The 23,837-nt window shown below is 44.8% G+C and overlaps 8 protein-coding genes across 8 annotated transcripts; 2 read left to right on the top strand and 6 right to left on the bottom strand.

The window, feature by feature from the left end:
- Positions 1–3,359: 3,359 nt before the first annotated feature.
- Positions 3,360–4,546, top strand: HO173_000592 (uncharacterized protein; the record flags this gene model as incomplete). Its single annotated transcript, XM_037302541.1, has 4 exons — positions 3,360–3,549; positions 3,608–3,634; positions 3,813–4,444; positions 4,514–4,546. The coding sequence occupies 4 exons, from the start codon at positions 3,360–3,362 to the stop codon at positions 4,544–4,546; spliced, it is 882 nt and encodes a 293-aa protein (XP_037171120.1).
- Positions 4,547–5,678: 1,132 nt separating this feature from the next.
- Positions 5,679–6,359, bottom strand: HO173_000591 (uncharacterized protein; the record flags this gene model as incomplete). Its single annotated transcript, XM_037302540.1, has 1 exon — positions 5,679–6,359. The coding sequence occupies one exon, from the start codon at positions 6,357–6,359 to the stop codon at positions 5,679–5,681; it is 681 nt and encodes a 226-aa protein (XP_037171119.1).
- Positions 6,360–11,065: 4,706 nt separating this feature from the next.
- Positions 11,066–11,824, top strand: HO173_000590 (uncharacterized protein; the record flags this gene model as incomplete). The annotated part of the gene is made up of 2 exons (XM_037302539.1): positions 11,066–11,431; positions 11,492–11,824. The coding sequence occupies 2 exons, from the start codon at positions 11,066–11,068 to the stop codon at positions 11,822–11,824; spliced, it is 699 nt and encodes a 232-aa protein (XP_037171118.1).
- A 209-nt stretch (positions 11,825–12,033) lies between these two features.
- HO173_000589 (uncharacterized protein) lies at positions 12,034–12,545 on the bottom strand (the record flags this gene model as incomplete). The annotated part of the gene is made up of 2 exons (XM_037302538.1): positions 12,034–12,278; positions 12,335–12,545. The coding sequence occupies 2 exons, from the start codon at positions 12,543–12,545 to the stop codon at positions 12,034–12,036; spliced, it is 456 nt and encodes a 151-aa protein (XP_037171117.1).
- Positions 12,546–12,918: 373 nt separating this feature from the next.
- HO173_000588 (uncharacterized protein) lies at positions 12,919–13,750 on the bottom strand (the record flags this gene model as incomplete). The annotated part of the gene is made up of 2 exons (XM_037302537.1): positions 12,919–13,137; positions 13,190–13,750. The coding sequence occupies 2 exons, from the start codon at positions 13,748–13,750 to the stop codon at positions 12,919–12,921; spliced, it is 780 nt and encodes a 259-aa protein (XP_037171116.1).
- Positions 13,751–14,347: 597 nt separating this feature from the next.
- On the bottom strand, positions 14,348–14,913 carry HO173_000587 (uncharacterized protein; the record flags this gene model as incomplete). The annotated part of the gene is made up of 2 exons (XM_037302536.1): positions 14,348–14,579; positions 14,804–14,913. 2 exons carry the CDS (start codon positions 14,911–14,913, stop codon positions 14,348–14,350), a joined length of 342 nt encoding a protein of 113 aa, XP_037171115.1.
- Positions 14,914–15,972: 1,059 nt separating this feature from the next.
- HO173_000586 (uncharacterized protein) lies at positions 15,973–17,775 on the bottom strand (the record flags this gene model as incomplete). Its single annotated transcript, XM_037302535.1, has 1 exon — positions 15,973–17,775. One exon carries the CDS (start codon positions 17,773–17,775, stop codon positions 15,973–15,975), a length of 1,803 nt encoding a protein of 600 aa, XP_037171114.1.
- Positions 17,776–18,295: 520 nt separating this feature from the next.
- HO173_000585 (uncharacterized protein) lies at positions 18,296–20,978 on the bottom strand (the record flags this gene model as incomplete). Its single annotated transcript, XM_037302534.1, has 3 exons — positions 18,296–18,444; positions 18,498–20,000; positions 20,042–20,978. The coding sequence occupies 3 exons, from the start codon at positions 20,976–20,978 to the stop codon at positions 18,296–18,298; spliced, it is 2,589 nt and encodes an 862-aa protein (XP_037171113.1).
- Between the last annotated feature and the right edge of the window lie 2,859 nt (positions 20,979–23,837).

Raw genomic sequence — 23,837 nt, 5'->3', positions numbered from 1 at the left:
ATTATTAATTTTATAATATTTAATAAATTATTTATTTTTATTTTTATTATTTTTATTATAAATAGTATATATAGCGATATTATCGTCTTTAAATAATAGTAAATAAATCTCTTTATTTATCGCGATATAAATAATTTTATTAAATTTAATAATCTTATCATTATATAGCTTATAAATCTAGATATAAATTATTATAAAGATATTAAAAGAGTTTTTAAATTTTATAAAAAGAGTTAAATAACTTAAATTAAAAAAAGCTTTAATAAAGCGAGCGATTTATATAAATTAATAATTTTAATAATAATCTTATAAAAGTTCTTTTTATATTAATAAATATCTTTTTAAAAGATAAGAGTAATATTAAGTAATTAATGAATTAACTCTATATAAAGTTTAAATCTTTTAAACTTATAATATTTAGCGATAATATTAAATATTATTTAAAAAAAATTTATTATTATAATTAATCTCGATAAACTAATAATTATTATATTTAAGATATTAGAAAATAATTATATAAATTTTAAACTTAATAATTTTAATAAAAAATAAAAGATTATTAAATATTAATTAATTTTTAATATCTTATCTTTATCTAATATATCTTATATTAAATTCTAAAATAAAAATAAAAATTAGAGGAAAATTATTTTTATTAAATTAAGATTAAATCTTAATTATAAAGTACTATAATTAATTATTTAAATTTATTATTATTAGAAAATAATCTATATAAAGATATATAGAATATTAATAAAAAGAGTAATAATAATAATAATAATAATAATTTAATTACTATTTTAAATAAGATTATAAAATTAAAAAAAGATTCTAAAAATAGCTTTAAAGTAAATATAATAAATATTTTAATATAAAAATTAAATAATTTAATATTATTTATAAAGCTAAATATATCTTTACTAACTTCGAATTTAAAATTAATAAAATTATTATTTAATAAAGTAGCGAAAGTAGAATAAATACTTTAATTATTATTAAAATTTTTAAAAATCTTATTAATATTAATTAACTATCGCCTTTAAATTTTAAATTCTTATATAAAGAATAAAAAATATTTATATATAAAATTACGATAGATATAGACGATATAATTAAAATATTTAATATTTAATAATAAAAATAATTTATAAATAAAAACTAATTTCTAATAGAATTATATAAAGTATAATTATTATAAATATATAGATCTTCTTCTTAGAGAGAAATTAATATTCTTCTTATATTATTTATTTAAAAATTTAAATTTAAAATATTTATATCGCTAATTACTATTATAAAACTTTAAAAATTATTCTAATTTTATAATTATAATAATAAAATATAAATAAATATAGAAAAAGAATTCGATAATAGAGTCTTAATTTTTTTCTTTAAAAGACTTTTAAAGGCTTAAAAGCTAATATTAATAAAATATTCTTATTATTTTAATTTTAATAAATTTATAAATATATTAAGAGATAATAATATTAATTTTAAAATATTCTAGATTATAATTAGATTATTAATATTAGTATTTAATTACTTTTAATTAATAGCTATTAATTTAATAATTAATATATAATTTTAAAATTAATATTAATATAAAATAATTTTATTTTTAATAAAATTAAATATTCTAATTTAGCGAAAGTTAATAAAATTTAAAGAATCTTAATAATATAACTTAATTATATAACGATATAATTATATATTTAATAAATTTAATAAATTTAATATTTCGATTAAAGATAATATATCTTAGCTTACTTAAAATAAAGATAAAAATAATTTTTAATCTCTTATATTATTAATTAATTATACTTATTTAAATTTATAATTATTTTAAAAGAAAAAAATATTTTTATTAAAAAGATTAAAAGAATATCTCTATAGCTATTACTATCTTTATATAATAAATTTTAGATATTATAAAATAGATATTAAAAGTCTAAGAGTAATTATAGTTATAAAGATAAATAGTAATTATAATATAATAATTACTAAGTAGAGTTTAAGCTTATAATCTATAGAAATATAAGATAAGATATTTAATTATTAATTATAAAGTTACTATAAAGAAAAGAGCGATTAGATATAAATACGCTAAGGCGTATTATATAACCATGTCACGTGATCGCCAAGACGCCAAGAGTCACGTGATCCGAATTCCAACACAGCGAGCCGTCCGCTAACACGGCACTGTCTAAGAAATTTCTGGACAGTCGTTGTTCAATCCAACAACAATATGCCATAGAAGCAGCATGGTACGACGCAAGCCTCCTGGATCAAGCTCAACAGAGATATGTTCCCGGCGGCGCTTTTTCCACGGCGATGATCAATTACTTTGGGAATAATGTAGCCAGCACAGGCGGCTCCCTTCCCTGGGACTTGAAGGGCAAATTACCGAATCATACCCCGAAAGTACGAATCCTTACCGAATCATACCCCTAATTACCGAATCATACCCCTACACCAAATCACACCCAAATATGGGGTATGATTCGGTAATTTGCCATTGCTTGGGGTATGATTTGGTAAGTTATCAAAGTGGCCTAAACTACGAAGGAGATAATCCGTGATCTGGCTTATTCGATCATAGAAATAAGGGAGTTTCTCCGACCGCATTTGATGAGAATTCTATCAGCCTAAAAACATCAGACGAAAGCCGAGTGGGCGAAATTTCGAGCCCGGGGGTGTCCGCACTTCACGCTGCAGACACCCCTATTCGGGTCCTATAGGCCCCGTAGGGCCTCGTAGGGCCCCCGAAGGAATAATTCCTACTACGCTGCGCAACGGGGTGGGGTAAGCTTCGGGGGTCAAACCTCGCCCCGAACCCCGCCCGCAGCGTAAATACCACCGTCAAAAAAGTCGACGACTACTACCAGACGCTCAGTAAGCCTACCGCTACCATTAACTTCATTAAACCCTCTCATATCAGAAAGCTATCATTTAAGATCCTCATCAAATCATACCCCAAGCAATAGCAAATTACCGAATCATACCCCATATTTAGGTGAAATTTGGTGTAGGGGTATGATTCAGTAATTAGGGGTATGATTCGGTAAGGATCCATACTTTTGGGGTATGAATTAGTAATTCGCCCGGACTTGAACTTCAGGCAAATCATTGGGGACAACATTGCAAGACGCCATGCTCTCGACACCGAGAACGCACCTCGTAGCACGTATTTGTACTTCTATTGTTATGACTGGCACCAAGATTATTGCACTAAATATCCACTGTCTGCCGGCTATACACATAGCCAAGTCGGAACATTCTGGACGAATCACTACATAACCTTGTGCGAACTCTACTTTGCCCAACCCACGCTCATGGACACAATCAGGAGTGTATCCAAAATGCCTAACCCATCAGCTGAGAAGAACATCTTGGAGAACTTCTATGAGAATCGAGCAACGATCTTGTATCACGAAACCTACCACTTCGACTCCACAGTGGTTCAACCAAATACTAGGGATTATGCAAACGGCCCTCAATCCATTTGGGACCAGGCCAAGTTGAAGGGGGCCTACTGGTCTTATGTCACTCGTAAGTCAATGTGTCGGATGACTGCGAATGACTGAATTGCTGAAAATAGCCTCCATAGCTGACTCCTATGGCTGTGCCGCCCTATGTGAGTGATTATGTTCCTTGAATCACGTCCTGCCTTGATAGGTTCAAAAACTTTTCGTTAGCGTGTGATTCCCGGACTTGCACACCTTCTATTCCGATGATCCCGCATGATTATTGTCCTCCCACGAGCTGCGTTTACACCCATGCATGAGAGCCACCCTGACTGTTATGGCATTCAGCGATATATATCCAAGAATGGTTTAGATCTGTCTTTCCGCCCGTTCCTCGCAAGGTATATCAAGCACAGTCCGGTTTCATATCCTCCTCGTCCACCACGGAGGCCGATCTCTACCCACCTGTCAACTTTAGCACCGTACTTCCTGCATCTTTCGTGGCTCCAAGCAACCCGGACATCCCCAACGCCACACCTGACGCGAGCCTGTGGACCGAGTTTAGGGGAACGTCCCCGCCAGAAGCTCCCTCGAGCACAGCCACAGCCACGCAAGTCTCTGCTACCAGCACCTGCAAGATTCACGTCGACGAGTATGAACTTTGTGGAGCCGAAAGCTCCGACTTGTTTGCAAATGTGAGTATGGCAAACGGCAACGGGGACACCATTGGCGAGACGGCGATCAACTACACCTATCCTTTGGGCATGCCTATCAACGTCGGAGACACCTATTCATTCCAACCTCGGCTAGGGCTGGCTATCATGATAACAGGAGAGCATGAAGGCGATTATATCCAGTTCACCCAGGGAGATTTGAGCTGGACCAGTAATACCACGACGGGGGTGGTGAGTTGCACGGATGGAGGATGGGAGCCAAAGGATGGTCCAGTGTGTGGACGCGAATATGGGGACACTGATGCGGTATGTGTAACTCACTTCTATTCTCCAAGCGAGGCGTTCTTAGAAGCTGAAACTGGTCACCGATTGTAGAAGAAACAGATTGATTGCTGGGTCCGGTGTTAGGGAAAGAGGGAGGCATTGCGCGGCTCAATGGCGCCGCTAGTAGCTGAGGGAAATTTAGTAAGCAGTGGAAAGGTGTCAAGCACCGGAGACGAGGACGAAGATCGGGCTCGAGTTCGCTATCTTTCCCGTTTGTGTAACGTATCTAAGTGGGATAGAAGATCGTCCTGGCGATGTATTGTATCAATCATAAGGAGCGGAAAGCTCAAGGACTGTAAGGTCAATCGGATGAATTGTGGAGCATTAGCATGCAAAGGGCAAATTACCGAATCATACCCCGAAAGTACGAATCCTTACCGAATCATACCCCTAATTACCGAATCATATCCCTATATTAAATCATATTCAAATATAGGGTATAATTCGGTAATTTGCTATTGCTTAAGGTATGATTTAATAAGTTATTAAAGTAGCCTTAAACTATAAAGAAGATAATTCGCGATCTAGCTTATCTAATTATAAAAGTAAGAGATTTTCTCTAATCGTATTTAATAAGAATTCTATTAATCTGAAAATATTAGATAAAAGTCGAGTGAAGATAATTTCGACTGCTTGAAGGTTAAATTACACCTTACGCTTTAAGATTTATAAGATTTATATTAATAGCGACCTCTATAAAGGCCCTACGAAGATCTTATAAAGATCTTATAAGAGTAAATATTTAAGTTTAAATAAGAGTATTCTAGCTATTAAGCGTATTATTATAAATATTATTATTAGTAACTTAGTTAAAAAGATTAATCTCGAGAGTATCTACGCTTAATAGCTAGAATATCTCTATTTAAACCTAAATATTTATCTTTATAAGGCCTTCGTAGAGCCTCCGTAGAGATCGCTATTAATAGTTTACTACCTCGAAAACGCTTTCGAGGCTCTCTTAAATATCTAGATTATCCTATACTTTATACTATAAATATCCTTATTTAGGCCTCCGTAGGGGCCTTAAAGAAATAATTTCTAATAAATATCTAGCTATATCTATAAGTAAACCACTTAAATAGATTACTATAGCAAGTATAAATTCTTATTAAATTATACCCCAAGTAATGGCAAATTATCGAATTATATCTTATATTTAAGTGAAATTTGATATAGGGGTATAATTCAGTAATTAGAGGTATGATTCGGTAAGGATCTATACTTTCGGGGTATGAATTAGTAATTCGCCCGATAGGAAAGCTTCTTCGGAAATGCCTTTTTCGGCGAGGTCCGGCGAGTAAGCGTGGATGAAGCCGCGGTCTCGAGCGCCGGGTCTTCGCTGCGGAATGATAACAGGTCGTTGCAGCGGATTTGTCGGGTGTTTCAGAGGCGGGCATTTCGACATCACCACCGCGCTGAACGATTCGATCGTCGGCTGTGCCATCATTCCGTACTTGAGCTTGGGATCTTCGGCTCCGGGCGTTGCGACTTCTTCGGCTGCTTCGTCAAGAGCCCAATTCGCTTCGTCGCCCTCGCTGTCGCTGTCGCTGTCATCTTCGTGGCCCTCTCTTTCCTGACTTGGACCGTGTTTCTCGTCCAAGGGCAACGCTTTCCCATCTGCGATGAGCTCGTCTGCCCGCTCTTCGGGTACTTCGACAACTTGTTCGTAGGCTGGCGGTGGTTCTTCAAAGTCTTCGTGTGCCTCACGCGCTTTTGAAGATTTCTTCTCGCTCTTGTTGCTTGAAGAGGAAGGTCCTATATCCCTGGTGCTCGAGGCAGAGGCTTGGGGGGACAGATTAGCTCCAGGGGAGTTTGAGCGCGATCTCTGTTTCTTTGAAGCGATGGCTTCGGCTGCAAGGCCAACACCAGAGCCAATGAGTCGTACAAGGACACCCATGCTGATGTAAAAGATGGAGGAATGAAGAAGAATAGGAGAAAAAGTCCGTTGTACCGCCGTTGTAAAGTCGTGGGGCTCTTACTCAGCTACGGACGGTTCCCCACCAGCAGTCCCCTGTCGTACTAATCTTACCCTAGCGGGACTGCCCGTTGGGGTTCTTTCGCAGCTGTACTTTAGGTTAAGAGAGTAGGAATATCTGATAACAAAAAATGAACTTGTAAAACTCGAGTCGGAATCTTAAATACCGCTTTGATTTGGAAAGACCGTCAATTCTCATTGAAACTCCTCTTTTGGAAAGATGGAGCTATCTCCAGGTCAAGATTCCTGGGTGACCATGGAGCTCGAGTGTTCTTTATAAAGGTACCATTCATCTACAGCCGCGGTAATCCCGAGTGGAGCTTTTGGGAACGTCCTCGAATGGCATATCGGGCGTCGTCTCCGTCAACGGTTCTTCAATCACAACCAAATTGAGTTGAGGAGATCTGGTGGTCGGCAGTAGGTTGCTGTCGGGACCACGATCGTCGTTATGAGCTGGGGAGTTCTACCTCTGTAGGGTGGTCTTTTTTTTGTTCCGTCTTCTGATGATCGAGAGAGTCCTCTGCTTCAACCTCTTGTGCACAGATTGATCGACATTTGTCAGCAGCTCATCATATGTTGAACTTCTTACTTTCGTTATCTAGGCTTTATCACTGCAGAATAGCAGAATTGAGCTAAATTAGGACTTCCAGCTTTGAAAAGATACGCCAGATACATTAATCGTAGGGAAAAGCTTAAGTGTAGCGTTTCCCATACGATTAGAGCAAATCGATGATCCTTCTTCACTATCCTTGAGTGAGCCCGCAATCTCTATTCGTTCCATGCAAATTGAAATCGAATGAGTTTATCTGCCGCATTACATAACGAGAGGACCGCAAATTGCGAAGAGGCACTTCATCTTAGGTGACAAAAATCATTCCATACGGCTCTATAATCAACACAGGCGATTACAAGAGGAGGGTTGTTGAAAATCAAATTCGATTTATCTTTTTAAACAGTATTCTTGCCTTAAAAGACATGATTAGGAAATGGATAAACTGCAACAGTGCTGTTTGTATTTTCTAACCAAGCGTGTGCATATCACTCAAGTGGGTTGAAATTACTCCCTCTGCCCCCTTGAACTACCACGTTGCCCAAGAATCTACATGCGAGTCAGTTGGTTTCGAAGCGGGTACATAATTTGATAAAGATGCGTCACCTCATGCACCTCGATGCCGGCTGCTCGCGCGATGTCCCTCAGATCTAAGCTTCGACCCCAGATACGTGCGGCCATGTAAATGTTGACGGCGGCGACGCAGCGTGTAGAAAAGGCTTGGCCGTTGGGGAATTCCGTGAAGCGGCTGGCCATTGATGTTGCCAACCTTAGGATCTGCGTAGGAACATGGCCCTGCGGGCCTGCGGGGAAAATCGAGGTTGTGGAAAATGTCCGCCACGAAGAGGGCTGGGGATTCGTTTCCCTGAGACTCGCTCAAGGGCACTCCTGGTCCGTCGTCCCTTCTGGTGGTAGCCGGTAGGGATGCAGCACCGAAGAATACTGCCCGGCAGACGGGGCAATTTTTGCCTGTTTGAAGCCAGGTGACGACGCATAATGAGCCTATGCTGTGGTTGCAGGGTAGGCGGATTTGACACTCGATCGTTCCGGTCGATGTGTTTAGTGTATCGTACTCTTCAAGACAGATACTGCATTGTTCGCCTTGTTCCGATTGTACGCGGTTCTCGGGATTGTTGAGTAGCTGGTTGAGAAAAGATTGCGACATGTTGTGGTAAAGACTTGTGAATTGGGGCTGATTGTGGGTATGGAAAGATGTTGAAGGCTGGATGCTTTTGCGTATGGAAAGATGATGAAGGCTGGATGCTTTTATAGGTTGAGAACATATCAGCATAAAGCGTCGAGGATTACACAAAGACAGCCTCTGGGTGGCGACAATTACATTGCGCCTCTTGTGTCCTGTCTTTGTAGATTCCTTTGTACTGAATCTGCGCTGAGAAGGGAAAGTAACAATGACTTGTTTGGGAAGTATCTAATTCTCCAAGCCTTTTGAGTTGGACAAAGACAGTTCGTAATTGACTTCGGTCGGCAGACAACCGAGAGCCTGAGGAAGCTGACGTCGGCAAATGCTCAGCGCCTTGTTGCCAGGTTTGGGAGATGAGGAGAAAGAAGAATACTCGGGAGGTGAATCTCACGAAGCATACTCACGCCCACAACCAACAAATGGTGTAGGCTGGCCGCCAACGCATGACCCTCGGCACTGGTGTCAATGTACGCCTCTTTAATGTCCTTGTCGAAAACAACGACAAGAACATGTTCGCCGAAGAGCCTGCAGACCGCTGTGATGCGGAAGTGTCATTCATCTGTACGTTATACAAAAATGTTTTGCAATGCGTCGTTGGTAAGTGTCCACCTCATGATGTCAGTCTCTGCTGGGAAAGAGCGGAGTAGGAGATAATGTCAAGTTCTACTGCATTGGGTCTGTCTGCGTGTCGTACGGTTCTGGGTCTGGCATGGTAGCGACGATGAAGGAATCATTGAAGTAGTGCTTGACTCTCAGCGTGGTCTATCTACGTATGCGAGCTTTGACTTCCGATACTGCGGTGAGTCCGTTCTATAGCTGCAGACTCAAGTTAATGTGGACAGCTCAGTCTGGTAGATCGTAGAGACCGTAGTCCTGCATGCCACATTTCGAATTGTAGATCATGCACTAAGCCCTTAGTGGATCTATGCCCAGTTCACGTTCAAATGACGCTGTACACTGATCTCACCATCAGCTGGCGTGGTTGATGGCAGCATCTCAATATCTTCTTGGCCACGCATCTCTCTCTTCCCTGCAATGACGGTTGCATGAGATTGACCCACAACCAAGATGCCGTGTGTCTTATCTGACAGTATCATAAGCTTGTGGTGACTGCTCATCTCGCTGTGTGGTTCGCCATGGCTCTGAGTACTCGCTGAAGGGTGATTTGGATTGTACTCCGACCGGGAACATAGCCTTTCGAGCGCAGTACCATCAGATTGGGATTATTGTAGATGACCTGGGGGAGTACTAGTCGGAGGGATGGTGAACAAGCTGCCGCGTGAGTTAGCTAGCCTTTTTGTTGATTGTGAACGATTTTGGATCAGGATACCAGAAACGATTGCAATATCACATTCTGTTATTGATCAAGTACCGGCATAAGCGAAGTCGTAGTCCAGATCTGGGGAATTGTGGTCAGTCCGCACAAGACACTAGAGAGAGTTCGGTAAGAAAGGACGTTGCCGTAGATACAGTATTACATACAAACCACCAAGCATAGACATACCAGTAACCGTTCCCTTTTGCGACCTAGTACTATGCATCCGCCAAATATAGGGAGTCGGCATCGAGAGAAGTGCAGCATCCGTTAGTAAGTTAGGTATCGCTGCGCCGACGAAAAAAGGGATGTCATGTATACCGCATTTCGTGGGAAGCTTACGGTTCGAGAACCCTGAGACTGGACTGCATTGCGCGATTTACAGTGGCAGTTCCCCAACAAGTGGTGATACCCGCCAAAATATAACACGGAACGCGTATAAATGCTACGAAAGCTTCAGGTAGAATATCAAAACAGGCGCTTTGCATGCTGGGCGAATTACTAATTCATACCCCGAAAGTATGAATCCTTACCGAATCATACCCCTAATTACTGAATTATACCCCTATACCAAATTTCACCTAAATATAGAATATAATTCGATAATTTGCTATTGCTTGGGGTATAATTTAATAAGGATTTATACTTACTATAGTGATTTACTTAAATAACCTACTTATAGATATAGCTAGATATCTATTAGAAATTATTTTTTAAGACCCCTATAAAGGCCTAAATAAGGGTATTTATAGTATAAAATATAGGATAATCTAGGTATTTAAGAGGATCTTAAAAGTGTCTTCGGGGCAGTAAACTATTAATAGCGACCTTTACGAAGGCTCTGCGAAGGCTTTATAAAGGTAAATATTTAGGTTTAAATAGGGGTATTCTAGCTATTAAGCGTAGACACCCTCGAGATTAGCCTTTTTAGCTAAGTTACTAATAATAATATCTATAATAATACGCTTAATAGCTAGAATACTCTTATTTAAACTTAAATATTTACCCCCGTAGGGCCTTCGTAAGGCCTTCGTAAGACCCCCATAGGGGTCGCTACTAATATAAACCCCGTAAATCTTAAAGCGTAAGATGTGATTTAGCCTTCGAGCAGTCGAAATTACCTTCACTCGACTTTCATCTAATATTTTCAGACTGATAGAATTCTTATCAAATATGGTTAGAGAAAATCCCTTACTTCTATGGTTAGACAGGCTAGATCGCGGATTATCTCCTTCGTAGTTTGAGGCCACTTTGATAACTTACTAAATCATACCCCAAGCAATAGCAAATTATCGAATCATACCTTATATTTGGGTGTGATTTGGTGTAGGGGTATGATTCGGTAATTAGGGGTATGATTCGGTAAGGATTCGTACTTTCGGGGTATGATTCGGTAATTTGCCCCTTTCCTATCCTTCATCCAAACCTTCCACGCAGCGTCACAAGCATCGCCACTGCTAAACGTCGTCTTCGTCTCCGCAGGCGTTGTAGGCCTCGTCCCAGAGCCAATCAGCCAGATTACAAGTATCGTCATTCAATTCGCCGCTGGGGCAGCCATTTACATGCAGACTACACAGCGCACCCACAGCTTCCTTGACGAGATGAACGACAAGTTGTTCAAGCCCAGGGGTCTGTACGCCATGGTTATGAAGTACATCCCCCAGGGGACAAGACCAATATCCGTGCAGCAAGCGGACCTGAACACGATCATCAGGAAAGAAAATGCGCCCCACAAATCGTATCAGAACTTTAGAGCAGTAAACGCGGGCCGGTCGTACGGAGCGATCGAGATGCCAGACTCTGCACCATTGGTATTCCCTGCCCTGGACGAAGCCGCGCAGACGCAAGACCCGGCAAAGGCGAGCAAACTGAAGAGCAGCATGGCCTTCGTGACAGACTACTACGACAAGCGGGCACAGGCGTCCTACGTATGTCCTTTCCCCCCCCCAACTCCCCCCTTCTCGGCCTACTAACAAGCCGGACACCAGTTGCACAAGAACCCCGACCAACGCCTCGACCTGCCCAAGCCCGACTTCGGGACCCGCGTCAGCGATCCCAACCATCCCGCATTCAGGGGCTCGTGGCTCACGCTGATTTCCGGCGGCAAGATCCCACCGAAGGCTGAGCGGCGAGCGAGGAGACGCGAGGAGAGGATCCAGGCGGGCGTTGCACCGAGTAGGAAACAAGAGAGGAAGGCGTGGAAGCAGAAGAGGAAGCTGATGAAGCAGAATGTGCTGTATCTGATGATTGTCAACTTGCCGACTGAGCAGGAAATGGAGGCGGCGAAGATGCAGGTGCAGCAGCAGGCGGGGATGAGATAGATGGGCTTGGGGCAAGTGTGGGAGAAGAAATGAGGATCTTCATCTGTTGCAGCGTCGTCGTCTTCATATTGCTTACTAACGCCGTGTTTCACACTCAACGCTGGCCCTGCTAGAGAAACGAGGATTCAACGCTGACCCTGCTATGGGAACGAGCGCTTCGCTCTGACTATCATATGAGATCGTATGAGGCTTTGAGTCAAGCCATTTGTTCAGCGCAGTAGTAAATCGAATAGGCATTTTCCCAGGGCAGGATCATCCTTTCTGCGAGCTATCAGACTGAGTGGTGTTGAGCCTGTTACTTCATAGATCTCTGGACGAGTTGCTGCGTCTCGAAGGTTGTATTGCAATAAGCAAGCTTCTTTCGAAAGCCTCAGCCTTGCTATTTCCTCTACATGGCATAATGGAGCGAACCAATATTTCGTAATTTTGGACCAAAATGTCTCATTCTTACTAGCTACAATTGGTCAGTATTGTATTCAGGGTGTCTCATATGTCTAGTAGTATACCGACCTGCTTCCGAGACAAACCTCATCTCGTTTCTCTGTGTGCTTGGTTCCTTGGCATTGCCACTCTCCAGATCAACGGACTTGTCTCTGCTCGATCGGGTTGGACCTTCCTCACGATCACTCTCAAGACCAAGATAATTGTCTGCACTTATCGTTGTTGTCGGGCCCGTCACTGCTGCCGGACGTGGGCTCAATGTTTCACAAGCGTTAGACATGGTGACGATGTAATGCGATCGACCTGCACTGCGAAAAGAAATGCGGTACGACTAAGACGTTGGAGCGTTGTCTGTTCCGCTCTCGAAATGTCATCTTCGTCTGTATGGCAACTCTGCAGCCTTGTAGGAATAGGATCTAAGGTACCTTAGGTCACTCCATCTCCGCTAGTTGCAGCAATAGGTGCATGAACCGCCAGACAGGTTCCAAACCCGGTGGAGTCGCTGGTAAATCACCATGACGGATTGGTGTTATAATTAGGGTCAGAGGACTAAAACTTGCTAGATTCTGATCCGACAAAGAATGACGTATCATACGCAAACCTATACGCCGAAAGACTTCTTAGGACAAGACCAATACTAGCGTACTGGTTGTCTAGATGGTCAATTGTCTTGGGGCGCAAACAATCCAGGATAAGACTGCTTCAGCGAGCCGCCGAAAGCCTGGGTTTTGGCCCTTGATCCTCTCTAAAGCTTGTGTGTATGTGATTTCCAATGCTCCTGATCCCTTAGGCAGATCCCGCAACGCGATATTGACATCCTTCGCTGTAACCTTGTCGGAAAGACCGCTAGGTGAAGTTTTGCGAGAAGGAACCTATACCAATCAACTTGGTGTCTAGTCGACTAGAGCAATGGATAAGTTTTACATTCCAGCAGCTGATTTTACTATTTCTGCCCGGATTTCTTCTTCCAGCGCTCGATTGCGTGAATACACAAACTGGCGTCTCTGAAATCTTATTCTCAAGATATGCTTGCACATCTGCATCTGTTGCCCGTATCTCTAAGTTTGCCATGCCTCTGAACTTGGCTTTTATATCGGGTATGAAGCGCGAGGTTGCAAAGAAATGTGTATTTGGTTGAACTTGGAGGTTCGCGATTTCTTCCAGTAAAATCGATCTTGGTTTGTTCGTGTCAGTGCATTCGTCAAGAGGGTCCATCACAATAAACGCTCTAGCGAGACCATGGACGATGGAGCGTATAGCAGTCGATGTTCCAGCTACAGATGGACTTGTCCGTTTCTCCATATGTCTGGAGTAGAGAGTGCTGACTGGTTCAGGCAGGTTGGGCTGTTGCTGAACTAGTTTTTTGAGCAGGCTTTCCATAAAATGGTGGATGGTCTGCTCCGGCTGTCGTTTGTAATTGCAATAGACATAAGCAATGCCAACCTTCTTATCGCCCTGGAAACGTTGCTGAAGGTTGTTTGTCATGATGGATGTTATCATCGTTTTCCCTGCTCCGGGAATGTCGGGACAGAAAAGCGTTGACTCGGTCCCGTCAAGCCATGCTTGAAATTCTTTGGAATGAAAAAGCCATTGCCCAGTCCCTTCCTGGCATTAGTTGAAGAGATCAGTCTGCTGTGAAGGATAGTCTGAAGTTGACAGCCGTTCTGCAACTGTACGAAGATGCTCCTCGTTTTGATTTCTGTTCAATAGATCTACACCAGCTTTGGTCGATTTAGAAAGCCCGCTATTTTTGATCACGAACATCAGCAACGCATTTCCCATTGTAAAGAATAAATCGAGAGACTTGCTCTCCTATATGTGTATGGGTGTGCAGTAACGAGGACTTCATCAAGTTGAACCGGCACTATCCGCTGTCTTGACCATGTATATCGTGGATACGACAACTCTATAGATCAAGTAGCCCTAGCCATGGTGGAAGCCAAACCACTACCGAGGAGAATGCTGGCATGCTCAAGAAGAAATGCGAATCCATTCCGATATAAATCTGTACTTACAGTGAAAGTGTACCGGTAAAAGAATTCCATAACCCGATATTGGAGATCAATCGGAGGCGAAGTTCTCTCAAGCCTTCAGGCTCAAACATGAGCTCTTCCAAAGTTTTCGATATTTGTTGCCGAAGCCTGCGAGATTGGCATCCAGAGTTTCATACTTGTCCATGATCTTGTCCAAGTCTTTGAGCACATTCTCGCATCCTCGGATGTGATCTTGGCGATCCTGGTGTTGCTGAGGCGTGAGTTCTCGCTCCGGTAGGACTTCTTCAAGGTCACGATGGATATTGGAGAGGCTTTTCACCCTTTTGATTCTCGGTGTGTCGATCGAAGCCCAAAGACACTACACCAACATGTATCAGAGCAAATAGCTTCAAAGAAAGATAAGGTATGATAAGGAACGATGTGTAGAGTACAGGCGAAAACTATGGATCCAACAGGCGCTGTCGAAGTGGACATACCATCGCAAATATCAAAAGACATGGCTTTGTATCTTCGGTACCGTTCAAAAGAAGTGGGAGCGACTCACTTATCAGAGACAGCCTTGAATTGATCAGACGAGTCCACCAAGCGCTTGCGGACCTTGTTGGCCAGGTGCGACACCGCGATGATATCGCCAATGCTAAAGTCAAAGCTCATGGCGCTGAATCCTGATTTGCACTTCGTTGACTGCGCTGGTAAGTAGAGTCTGTGATTCCACCCGAAGTGGTACTTTATAACCTCCAAGAGGCCAGGTTCTGGTCAAAAGGCACCGCTGGCCTTCTCTTTCCGATCAGCAGATAGTAGCGTGCACAAAACTGATGATGACTGGCGGAGATTTTTGCTTTGTCTGCTTGATAGATGATGTATGTTGATGGAAACATTGACAGTTGTTGACGAGGCTTGCGAGGCGCAGAGCATGCAGCCTTCTATCTTACGCTAAAGTAGAAAAAGGCTGACAGCTGCATGCCCCCCTTCCTAATATGTCATGCGGGAAATTGCAGAGCGAATAGGTTGGACGAATGATCAGGCTGGGATTTGAGAAGGGTTGATTTGATGAGAGAGATGGCGAGCCCACGGGAGTATCGTCCGCAAAGCCTTAGACCCATAGATATATCTCACCACGGCCCACATATTACCTCCCTGTCGTCATGAGTCATCGCCGTTATCATATTCATCGCCGACATCACATTTGTTATGTTGGCCATGTCTGTCGTCGACGCTGATGGTCGTCGTGGTCGACACATGCAAAGCCTGTCTTAGGAGCAAGCCGCTCCTTTCAAAAGTGCCTGCGAACTAGGAATCTAGGTATACTTTCAGCACGAAATCTGTCGCATTTGATGAAATGTAAGAAAAGGTGATATCGTACAAGTATACTCGAGCAACGTAACATGATCTCGAGTTCTCGATCTTGAAGCACCGAAGCATTCTAAACTGCTATTTGCAAGGCTCAATGAGCCTTGCACGCGCGTGTTGAAATATCCCACCTAAGGGCAATGGTATATACAAGCTCGAACCCGAATTCTTGCCAAACTAATGAATAAGTCTGGTTGAAGACCCTGCGTCCAACAATGCACCTCTCAAGCTCCTTGGAATGCTCCACCCCCAACACCATCGCTTCCGATTGACAGGCCTCATAAAGCATCATCGCCTACCATATGTTCAAAGCTCACAGCCACCCGTCTCCTTGGCTGCAATCCACCGCCTGAATGAACACAGCTACTCCTCTCCACCACTAGTCTCTCCCTGCACCCACATCCTCCTCAGCAGCCCTTCTACACCTTCGTCCATCGGCCCATCCTCCTCATGCTCCTCCACCAACTCTGGGCTTCCCTTCCCCACCTCAAATCTCACTCTGCCCCTCCCGTGCGACGCCTCCCCAGAGTTCCCGACTGGCGTCTTGACGCTCTTCCCCTTGTGCCCATCAGGCGCTTTCTTCCCATCCAGCTTCTTTTGTCCATCAAATTTCCGCCCATCGAGCTTGCTCTGCACAGCTTGTTGCTTGAGACTGCCAGCAAGCAAATCGGGATAGAACCGCCTCGCATTCGCACACTCGACCCTTGCCTGCGTCCACTGCCTTGCCTGTCTCGCCTCCATCTCTTTCGACCCAGCGCTGAGATTCTGGATTCCGAAACCTGATCCGTGTTGTAAGAGCGGGTGTTGATCGGATGGTGGATCACGCTGCGTGGACATGCGCTGCAGATCCAACTTCAGCTGCGTGAGTGATTTGCCCTTAGTGGGATCGGCGCCGCGGGCTGATTCGAAGGGTGAGACGCGAGTTTCTTTTGGAGGCTTGAGTGGGTTCTTGCCATTGGATTGTTTCGGTATGGGTGGAGATGCTGAGCTGGATTCGCCGTTGCTGAGACGCGGGTGGGACAGATTAGCCGCAGATTTGACCCTGCGAGTAGGGGCTTTGACGGTTGAGGATGAGTCTGTTGGAGAGCCTGGACGGTCATGGTGGGTGGTGTGGTTGAGATGTGCTAGATTTTGCTGAAGGTGAGATACAGAGCCTGGTGTTGCGCTGCCGGAGTTCGAGCCTGTGCCGTTGAGGAAGCGAGATATGCCGTCTCCGGGCATGGAATCCCTGTTACCGAATGCGGAGTCCTGGCTGTGAACGAATGCTGGAGAACCGCTGGAGCCATTTGGTGTAACTGTTGCCGATACATTAGATGTTTTAGGTGCTGCGTTGTGGGCACTGCGATTGAGGAGACGGTGAGTCACGTCGTCTGCGTCTGGTGGGTGAGAGTATGGGGATCTGTCTCGATGATGATCTTGCTCCTTTGCATGATCGACGAAAGCTGAAGGATTATTAGGTGGAGACTGTGGTGGTGATTGAGGGAGATTTGGAGGAGACGGTTCTGCGGGCTCATCTGGCGAAGGAGGATCTTCCAGTTGGGGAGTCTTACGACCTACTGAGCCATGTCGAGTGGTATGGGGTGACTGTGAGTTGCTCTCCTCTGTCCAGTCATCGTTCTCGTGATCCTCATTTCCCACCTCGAAGCTCGCTTGCCCTTTCACGGGACCATCATCATCGCCCTTTTTGCGCAAGCTATTCTTCGTCTGCGCCTTCTCTCCCTTCGATTGGTTCCCCAGTTTGGTCAATGAAGGGTTCCGCCCCAGAGATACTTCGGATTTATTCTTCTTTATAGACGCCTTAGACCCAACTCTTGGTAAGCTGAGATTAGAGCTATTGCGCTTGAAGTTCTGTGTTGTTGGGCTGGCCGTTGGTGTATGCGACGCTGATCTAGTATGGTGTCTCGTGTGTCCTGCAACCTCTCCTGCATCGCCAGGACCCAACTTGGAGAGCTTGTGTAGACCCTTGCCATGTGATGGCACTCTTCCATACGGGTGACGTCCATGACCGACGGCATGCGCCTTGTGCAGCTTGGTTGAGGATCCTTTGTTGTGCGACTTGGAGAGATGACCGGTATTTGGAGACCCCTTGGAGAGAGAAGCCGAGGATGAAGCGCGCTCGTTTAGCTGTGGTCTTCTGCCTGGTGATGGCGAGGCGCGGCCAGACATTCTGTGTACTTTTTTGTGCTGTCGGGAAATTGATGTGGGGCTGCTGATTTGCGGTGCGGGTGAGCGCGGAGGTTTGCGACAGTGCGTGAGAGACTCCTCAGATGATGAAATTTGCTGTTAGTGGACTCACGAAGCCATTACTAAGATCGCTGAGTCAATGCTGTTATAGTGACTATGTTGTATCATAATATGACTGTCTGCAAGCAGAAGCAAAGTGAGCGCAAACTTCGCGCCACGGTCATTGTCCAATCGGTAACACTCCTTGCCTAGCGTCGCCTTACAAGGCGTGCTTCTCAAACCAAATATCGCCCCTGAACCCCTGACTGATACATAGTCTTCACAAAGGAGATCTTTCGCATGCAGGACAAACTTGGTGCAGTATGGGGAAGGTAGTGGATGGAGGGTCAAAAATCAAATGTATCAGTTCTATTCGTATAAGTTAGGTGCGAAATATCCGAGAAATTCAGACGCACCGCCTACGCCACGCTTAGAAAGCAGATATGCTTGCAATGCTTGGATTTCAGTAAACCTCCAAAACATATCTCAGCTGATCCTTCAACTTTTCAATCTCAGTCCTCGGGGTCACCTTCCTGCCTATCATCTGTGCGTCCCTGGCGATAGCATCTTCAAGCACGTTGGTGACATCAGGTACAGGCCATGTAGGACCGCCTAGCAGCAACGCATCAGTAAGCTCGTCTTCACGCTTGTGCAGAAGCACTTACAAAGATAGAAAGCCCCTTCCTCCTTCAGATAAGCCTGGATGATATCATTCATTGTCTGCCTCATCCGATCCTGGATATAGATCTTCTGCGGCTGATCACGGGAGAAAGCACGACCAAGCAGCGTGATGACACCAGCATCCTGATAGGCCTCCCACTCCTCTCCATAACAATACTCTTCTCTTTGGTGTCTCGAGCCCATGTAGAGCAATACGGACCCAATCTCCTTGCCCTGTGCCTTCTCCCACGCGCGATACTGCACAAAGGCTCGGAATGGCGCAAGACCAGTGCCAAGACCAGCCATGATCAATGGCTGGGTAGACTTCGGTGGCAGCTTCATCACACTCGGCTTGACGGAGACAGTGACAGGAGCGCCGACTCTGAGCTTGTTAAGAAACCTTGTAGCTTGACCAAATCTGTCACGACCCTTCGGATCTACCCAGCCGACCACCACAATCATCAAAGCAACGCTGTTCGGCGTCACCTTCTGGCATGACGCAATTGAGTATTCTCTTCGCTTCAACGGACTAACAATGCGGACAATATCATGGAAGCTTGGATGGGCCGAAGGGAACCCCAAAAGGATGTCGGCGTAAGTAATAGTATCTACTTCGGCTCTCCTCTTGAATTCCTGGTTACCCTCTTTGGTAGGGCCTCCCAATGTGGTAAGCTCTTTCCGCTCATCGGGATCATCGGCGAACTCAGCCAAAGCTTCGTAGAATCGCTTCGGTGGTCGGCCGAAGATGTCGACATTCTGCATAAGAGCTTGGTACACTGTCCTGTTCTCGAGCACCTCGAGATTCTCGCGACTCGACACCTCAACAATCTCCTTAGGATCAAGTTTGTAGAATTTGATAAACTCCTCGACCTCGACTTCGTCATTCTCAGCATGAATACCGAGCGCTTCTCCAATATCGTAGGTCAGGCCTGAATTCCCAAGATCAAATTCGATGTGGAAAATATTTCTGTCGTAAGATGGCGGCGTAAGTCTGCGATTCTCCTGTACATGCACTGTGTAGGTCTTGACGTTGACGTCTGGGCGCAGTGCCGGCTTTGTGCCGTAAGCCTCCTTGAAAATCAAGCCTTTGGCCGCCGTCTTCCAGTCTTTGAGATACGTGGGTGGGTCTACCTCAATCTTGTCGTAAGCTACAAAGCTGCTCGTACATATGTCCTTGAACAATGAGGATGGCGTGCCCTCTAATTCCTCGGTGGCCCAAGTCTTGGGGATCTCCACGAGTCGCAAAGCGTTGTCTAGAACCTTGGCCAATTCCTGCAATGTCTCGATTGTTCCGTTGACAGATGCCAGCTTCTGCAATCCAGTCTTCTCAAGGTTGGGCAACGCGACGCGCAAGAATGCCAGCTCCGTCAAGTATACTTCCTGTGCTGGATCATTGGCTATGACCTCAACTGCTGGTGGATCAAGAATATACAACTTGGCACCTTTGGCGGCCAATGCGTTTCTAAATTCGACTGGAAGCTTCTTTTCAAGATCGTCATCTTTTACGCCTGGTAGCTTCAAATGATCTTTCCGCCAGCCTTGAGGCCACCGAGGATGTCATACATCTTGAGAAGGCTTTCGCCGCCGACATAGACTACATCTGCTGCATCGATCGAGTAAGAAGCCTCGATCGTCTTCTTAGACTTCCGAATATTAGAACGGAACACTCCTCCTTGAATCAGATTGTCGTATCCTGTCTTGGTGGTGACGTTGTTCGCGGAATCTGTTGCCAAAGCTTGGCCGAGCGCAACCGGCGCGTTTGCCGAGTCTGAGGTATCAATGTCCCAAAAGGTATACTGCTGAACAGATGAAGGGTCAAGCAACTGGAGGGCCGAAGGGGCTCCAGATTCAGTCCATATGTCCTCAGGTTGCAAAATTGGCTTCTCCACCAGCAGTTGGAATGCTGCCGCAACAGAGACAGGCGTCCAAACAGTTTCCCTCGCATATTTCACGTCTATTACCGCTGGAGGCGTTGCCCATTTGTCTGAGTATGCGATCGCTGGTATAACGTCGCAATACAGATTCGAGCGCACGCTGCTGTCCGATACCGCTTGCTGATCGTCAACTTGACCAAGCACACCGATCTTCCTCACTGACTCAGGCAGGACCCCGAGAAATTCCTCTTCAATGAATGGCCTGTAGACTCTGACATTCACGACTCCCACTTTCGCGCCTTCTCTTTCGAGCGACAGAGCAACCTGCGAGGCCAATGACGACTCTACAGTCCCGAAGACTGTCAGCACCGAGTCTGGTGTTGCGTGGCCGTGATACTCGAAGACCCCGTACTGAGTACCAAGCTCGCCATTCAACGCGTTCAGCAGTTGCAGCACTTTCGTGTCTGTGTTCACACTCTTCTTTCCTGGTGCAGATATTTCATTCTGAACGGCCTTGTATGTATTGTGCAGACCAGCTTGATCTAGGACATCAATAACTCTTGTTGTCTCCCTGCCAATGCTGACCCCATCGTAAATGTGTATGGTGGGCATGATGCTCGCAAGCAGCGTAGAGAGCAATGCCATATGCTGCGCCTCATATGCGGAGAATGAAGACACCACGCCGAATCCCAGCTCTTCTGCCAGCGACAAAGCGGAGACGTAATCCGCGACCAACTGTGAGGAAGCTCCAGCATAGTCAATGGCCGCGATATGAGCCACAAATGGACTGACATCTGAGTATAGCTGTGAGAGCTGATTTAAAGCCGCTTGAAGGTACTGTAGAGTGGAGGACGATGCTAGGATTGACTGAGGAGTGTACTAGTATTGAACTACAAGTTGTTGACGAGGGAACTTCATTTCAGGCCGCCCGATGGCTGACGAATATGACTGCCTCCCACACATGGGACATGCTCAGACTATGCTGGATAGACGTATATGTCGGACCTCCAGATGTCATTGTCCATGACGCTGGGACTAACTTTGACAGTACCGAGTTTAGGCAAAACGCCAGAACTCTGAGCATTCAAACGAAATGCGTACCAGTTGAGGCCGCTAATTCTATCGGCCTAGTAGAACGATATCACACTCCATTGAGACGAGCCTATTCGATAATCACTGCGGAACTGGAGAACCAAGGTATTGGGAAGGAGATCCGCCTACAAATGGCTGTCAAGGCTGTCAACGATACAGCCGGATACAACGGCATCGTTCCCACATTGCTGGTTTTTGGAACCTTCCCCCGTATCACGAATGACGATGCACCAACTCTGTCTACTACTGAGAGGGCAAAAGCTATCACTATAGCAATGGCTGAAGTTGCAAAACTCCACGCTAAGAGACAAGTCAATGACGCCCTACATCAGCGGAACGGCCCCCAGACAATGAGGATGCATGATACTCCAATTGGTTCCCCGGTACTGGTGTGGAGAACGCATCAAAAGAAGTGGACTGGACCATACAAATTGCTAGCCACTTCTCGAGAGACATGCACCGTCGAATTGTCTAATGGTCCTACAGACTTCCGAATCACTATCGTCAAGCCATATTTGGAAGAAACAGACACCCCAATCGAGTCTCCCGAGTCCCCCGAACAAGAATCTCCACAGTCAGACGATACTCAACACGAAAATGACGATAACCAAGACCATCAAGACCCTCCTCAGGACGCTCCACTACGTCATAACCCTCCTCGACGTCGACATGCTCCCGCCCGTTTTCGAAGCTCTCCTGACATCACGGTCTACATATCTAAGTCCATGCCACAGCCACCTTCACCGAACTTCCAGGCATCCCGGCAAAAAGAACTGAATGGACTACTTGAAAAGGGTGTATTTGAGATCATGAAGACCGAAGATATCCCCGCAGGAGCACGGATATTTGGTAGTCGTTTTGTGGACAAAATCAAGAATGAGGGTACCGAGAAAGCCTTCGAGAAGTCGCGACTAGTAGTCCAAGCATTCAATGACTCGGAGAAGCATGGGATTCTCACTCAGGCCCCTACCATTCAACGGGCCAGTCAACGGCTTATTATCGCCCTAGCGTTAGCTATCCCACAGCTATCTCTATACCTACGCGACATTACTCAGGCATACACGCAATCTCGATCCGAATTGGCTAGAGATGTCTTTATTTTAGCCCCAGCTGAAATGGGATTATCATCGAGAACGATACTCCGTGTCATTCTCCCCCTCTATGGAATTGCTGAGTCCGGTACCCACTGGTTTCAGACATATCATAAACACCATGTGGAGAAGCTGGGAATGACCCCGTCTACATTCGACACTTGCCTACTATTCAACAACGATATGACAGCAATTGTTGGCTTACAAACCGATGACTCTCTCATCGCCGGTACCACCGAGTTCATGGACATGGAATCACGAGAACTACACGCCGCAGGACTACTGGCTAAGCCATCCGAGAGACTCACTCCGGAACAGCCTCTCGAATTCAATGGATTCGTTATTACTCTCGAGGATAACATAAGAATTAGCCAACTCAGACAAGCGAAGAAGATCCAATTACTCACGAAATCGTTCACGAAAGAACAGTACGTCGCCCAACGAGCACGAGGAGCATACATCGCTACTGTGTCACAGCCACAAGCGGCATTCGCCCTATCATATGCCGCCCAGATTACAGAACCTACATACGAGGATGCTCAGTACCTAAATCGCTGTCTTTCATGGCAAATGGAAGGAAGAGGCCTCACATTCGTCAAGCTAGATGTGACGTCTCTAAGAATCGTGGCTTTTACGGATTCGTCATTCGCCAACAACAAAGACCTCTCTTCCCAAATCGGCTATGTGATAGCCCTAGCTGACGCTCAGAACAAGGCCAATATCATCCATTGGCAATCGATCAAATGCCGCCGAGTCACTAGAAGCGTATTGGCCTCCGAACTTTACGCATTGTCCCTGGGATTCGACGTTGCAGCCACCATAAAATCCACTCTGGATCAAATCTTCTCTGGTACTTCCCAGGGGAAGATACCTCTTTCTATGTGTATAGACTCGAAATCTCTATACGAATGTCTTGTCAAGCTAGGGACAACACAAGAGAAAAGACTAATGATAGACATTCTATGTCTGAGACAGTCGTACGAACGACGGGAGATTACTGAGATCCTATGGATCAGAGGAGACAAGAATCCAGCTGATTCAATGACAAAGGATAAGGGATGTGACGCACTACAACGTCTAGTGGATACGAATCACCTGGAACTGGATCTAGAAGGCTGGGTGGAAAGACAAGACACTGATACTGACCAATAGGAAGCCGTCTTAGCGCAGTGCTACTAGAAATACGCCCGGCATGACCGGATCTACGCCCACTACAGCAGAGGGAGTAATTGCGGTCATGGGGGTTACGGAGAAGGAATGTAACATGTGAATAGCCTCATTTTCTGTT

This window comes from Letharia columbiana (genome assembly GCF_014066305.1).
Source record: "Letharia columbiana isolate WasteWater2 chromosome Unknown Sc0000000_s0, whole genome shotgun sequence".
NCBI classification, from domain to species: Eukaryota; Fungi; Ascomycota; class Lecanoromycetes; order Lecanorales; family Parmeliaceae; genus Letharia; species Letharia columbiana.
This window is presented reverse-complemented; position numbering and strand designations above follow the sequence as displayed.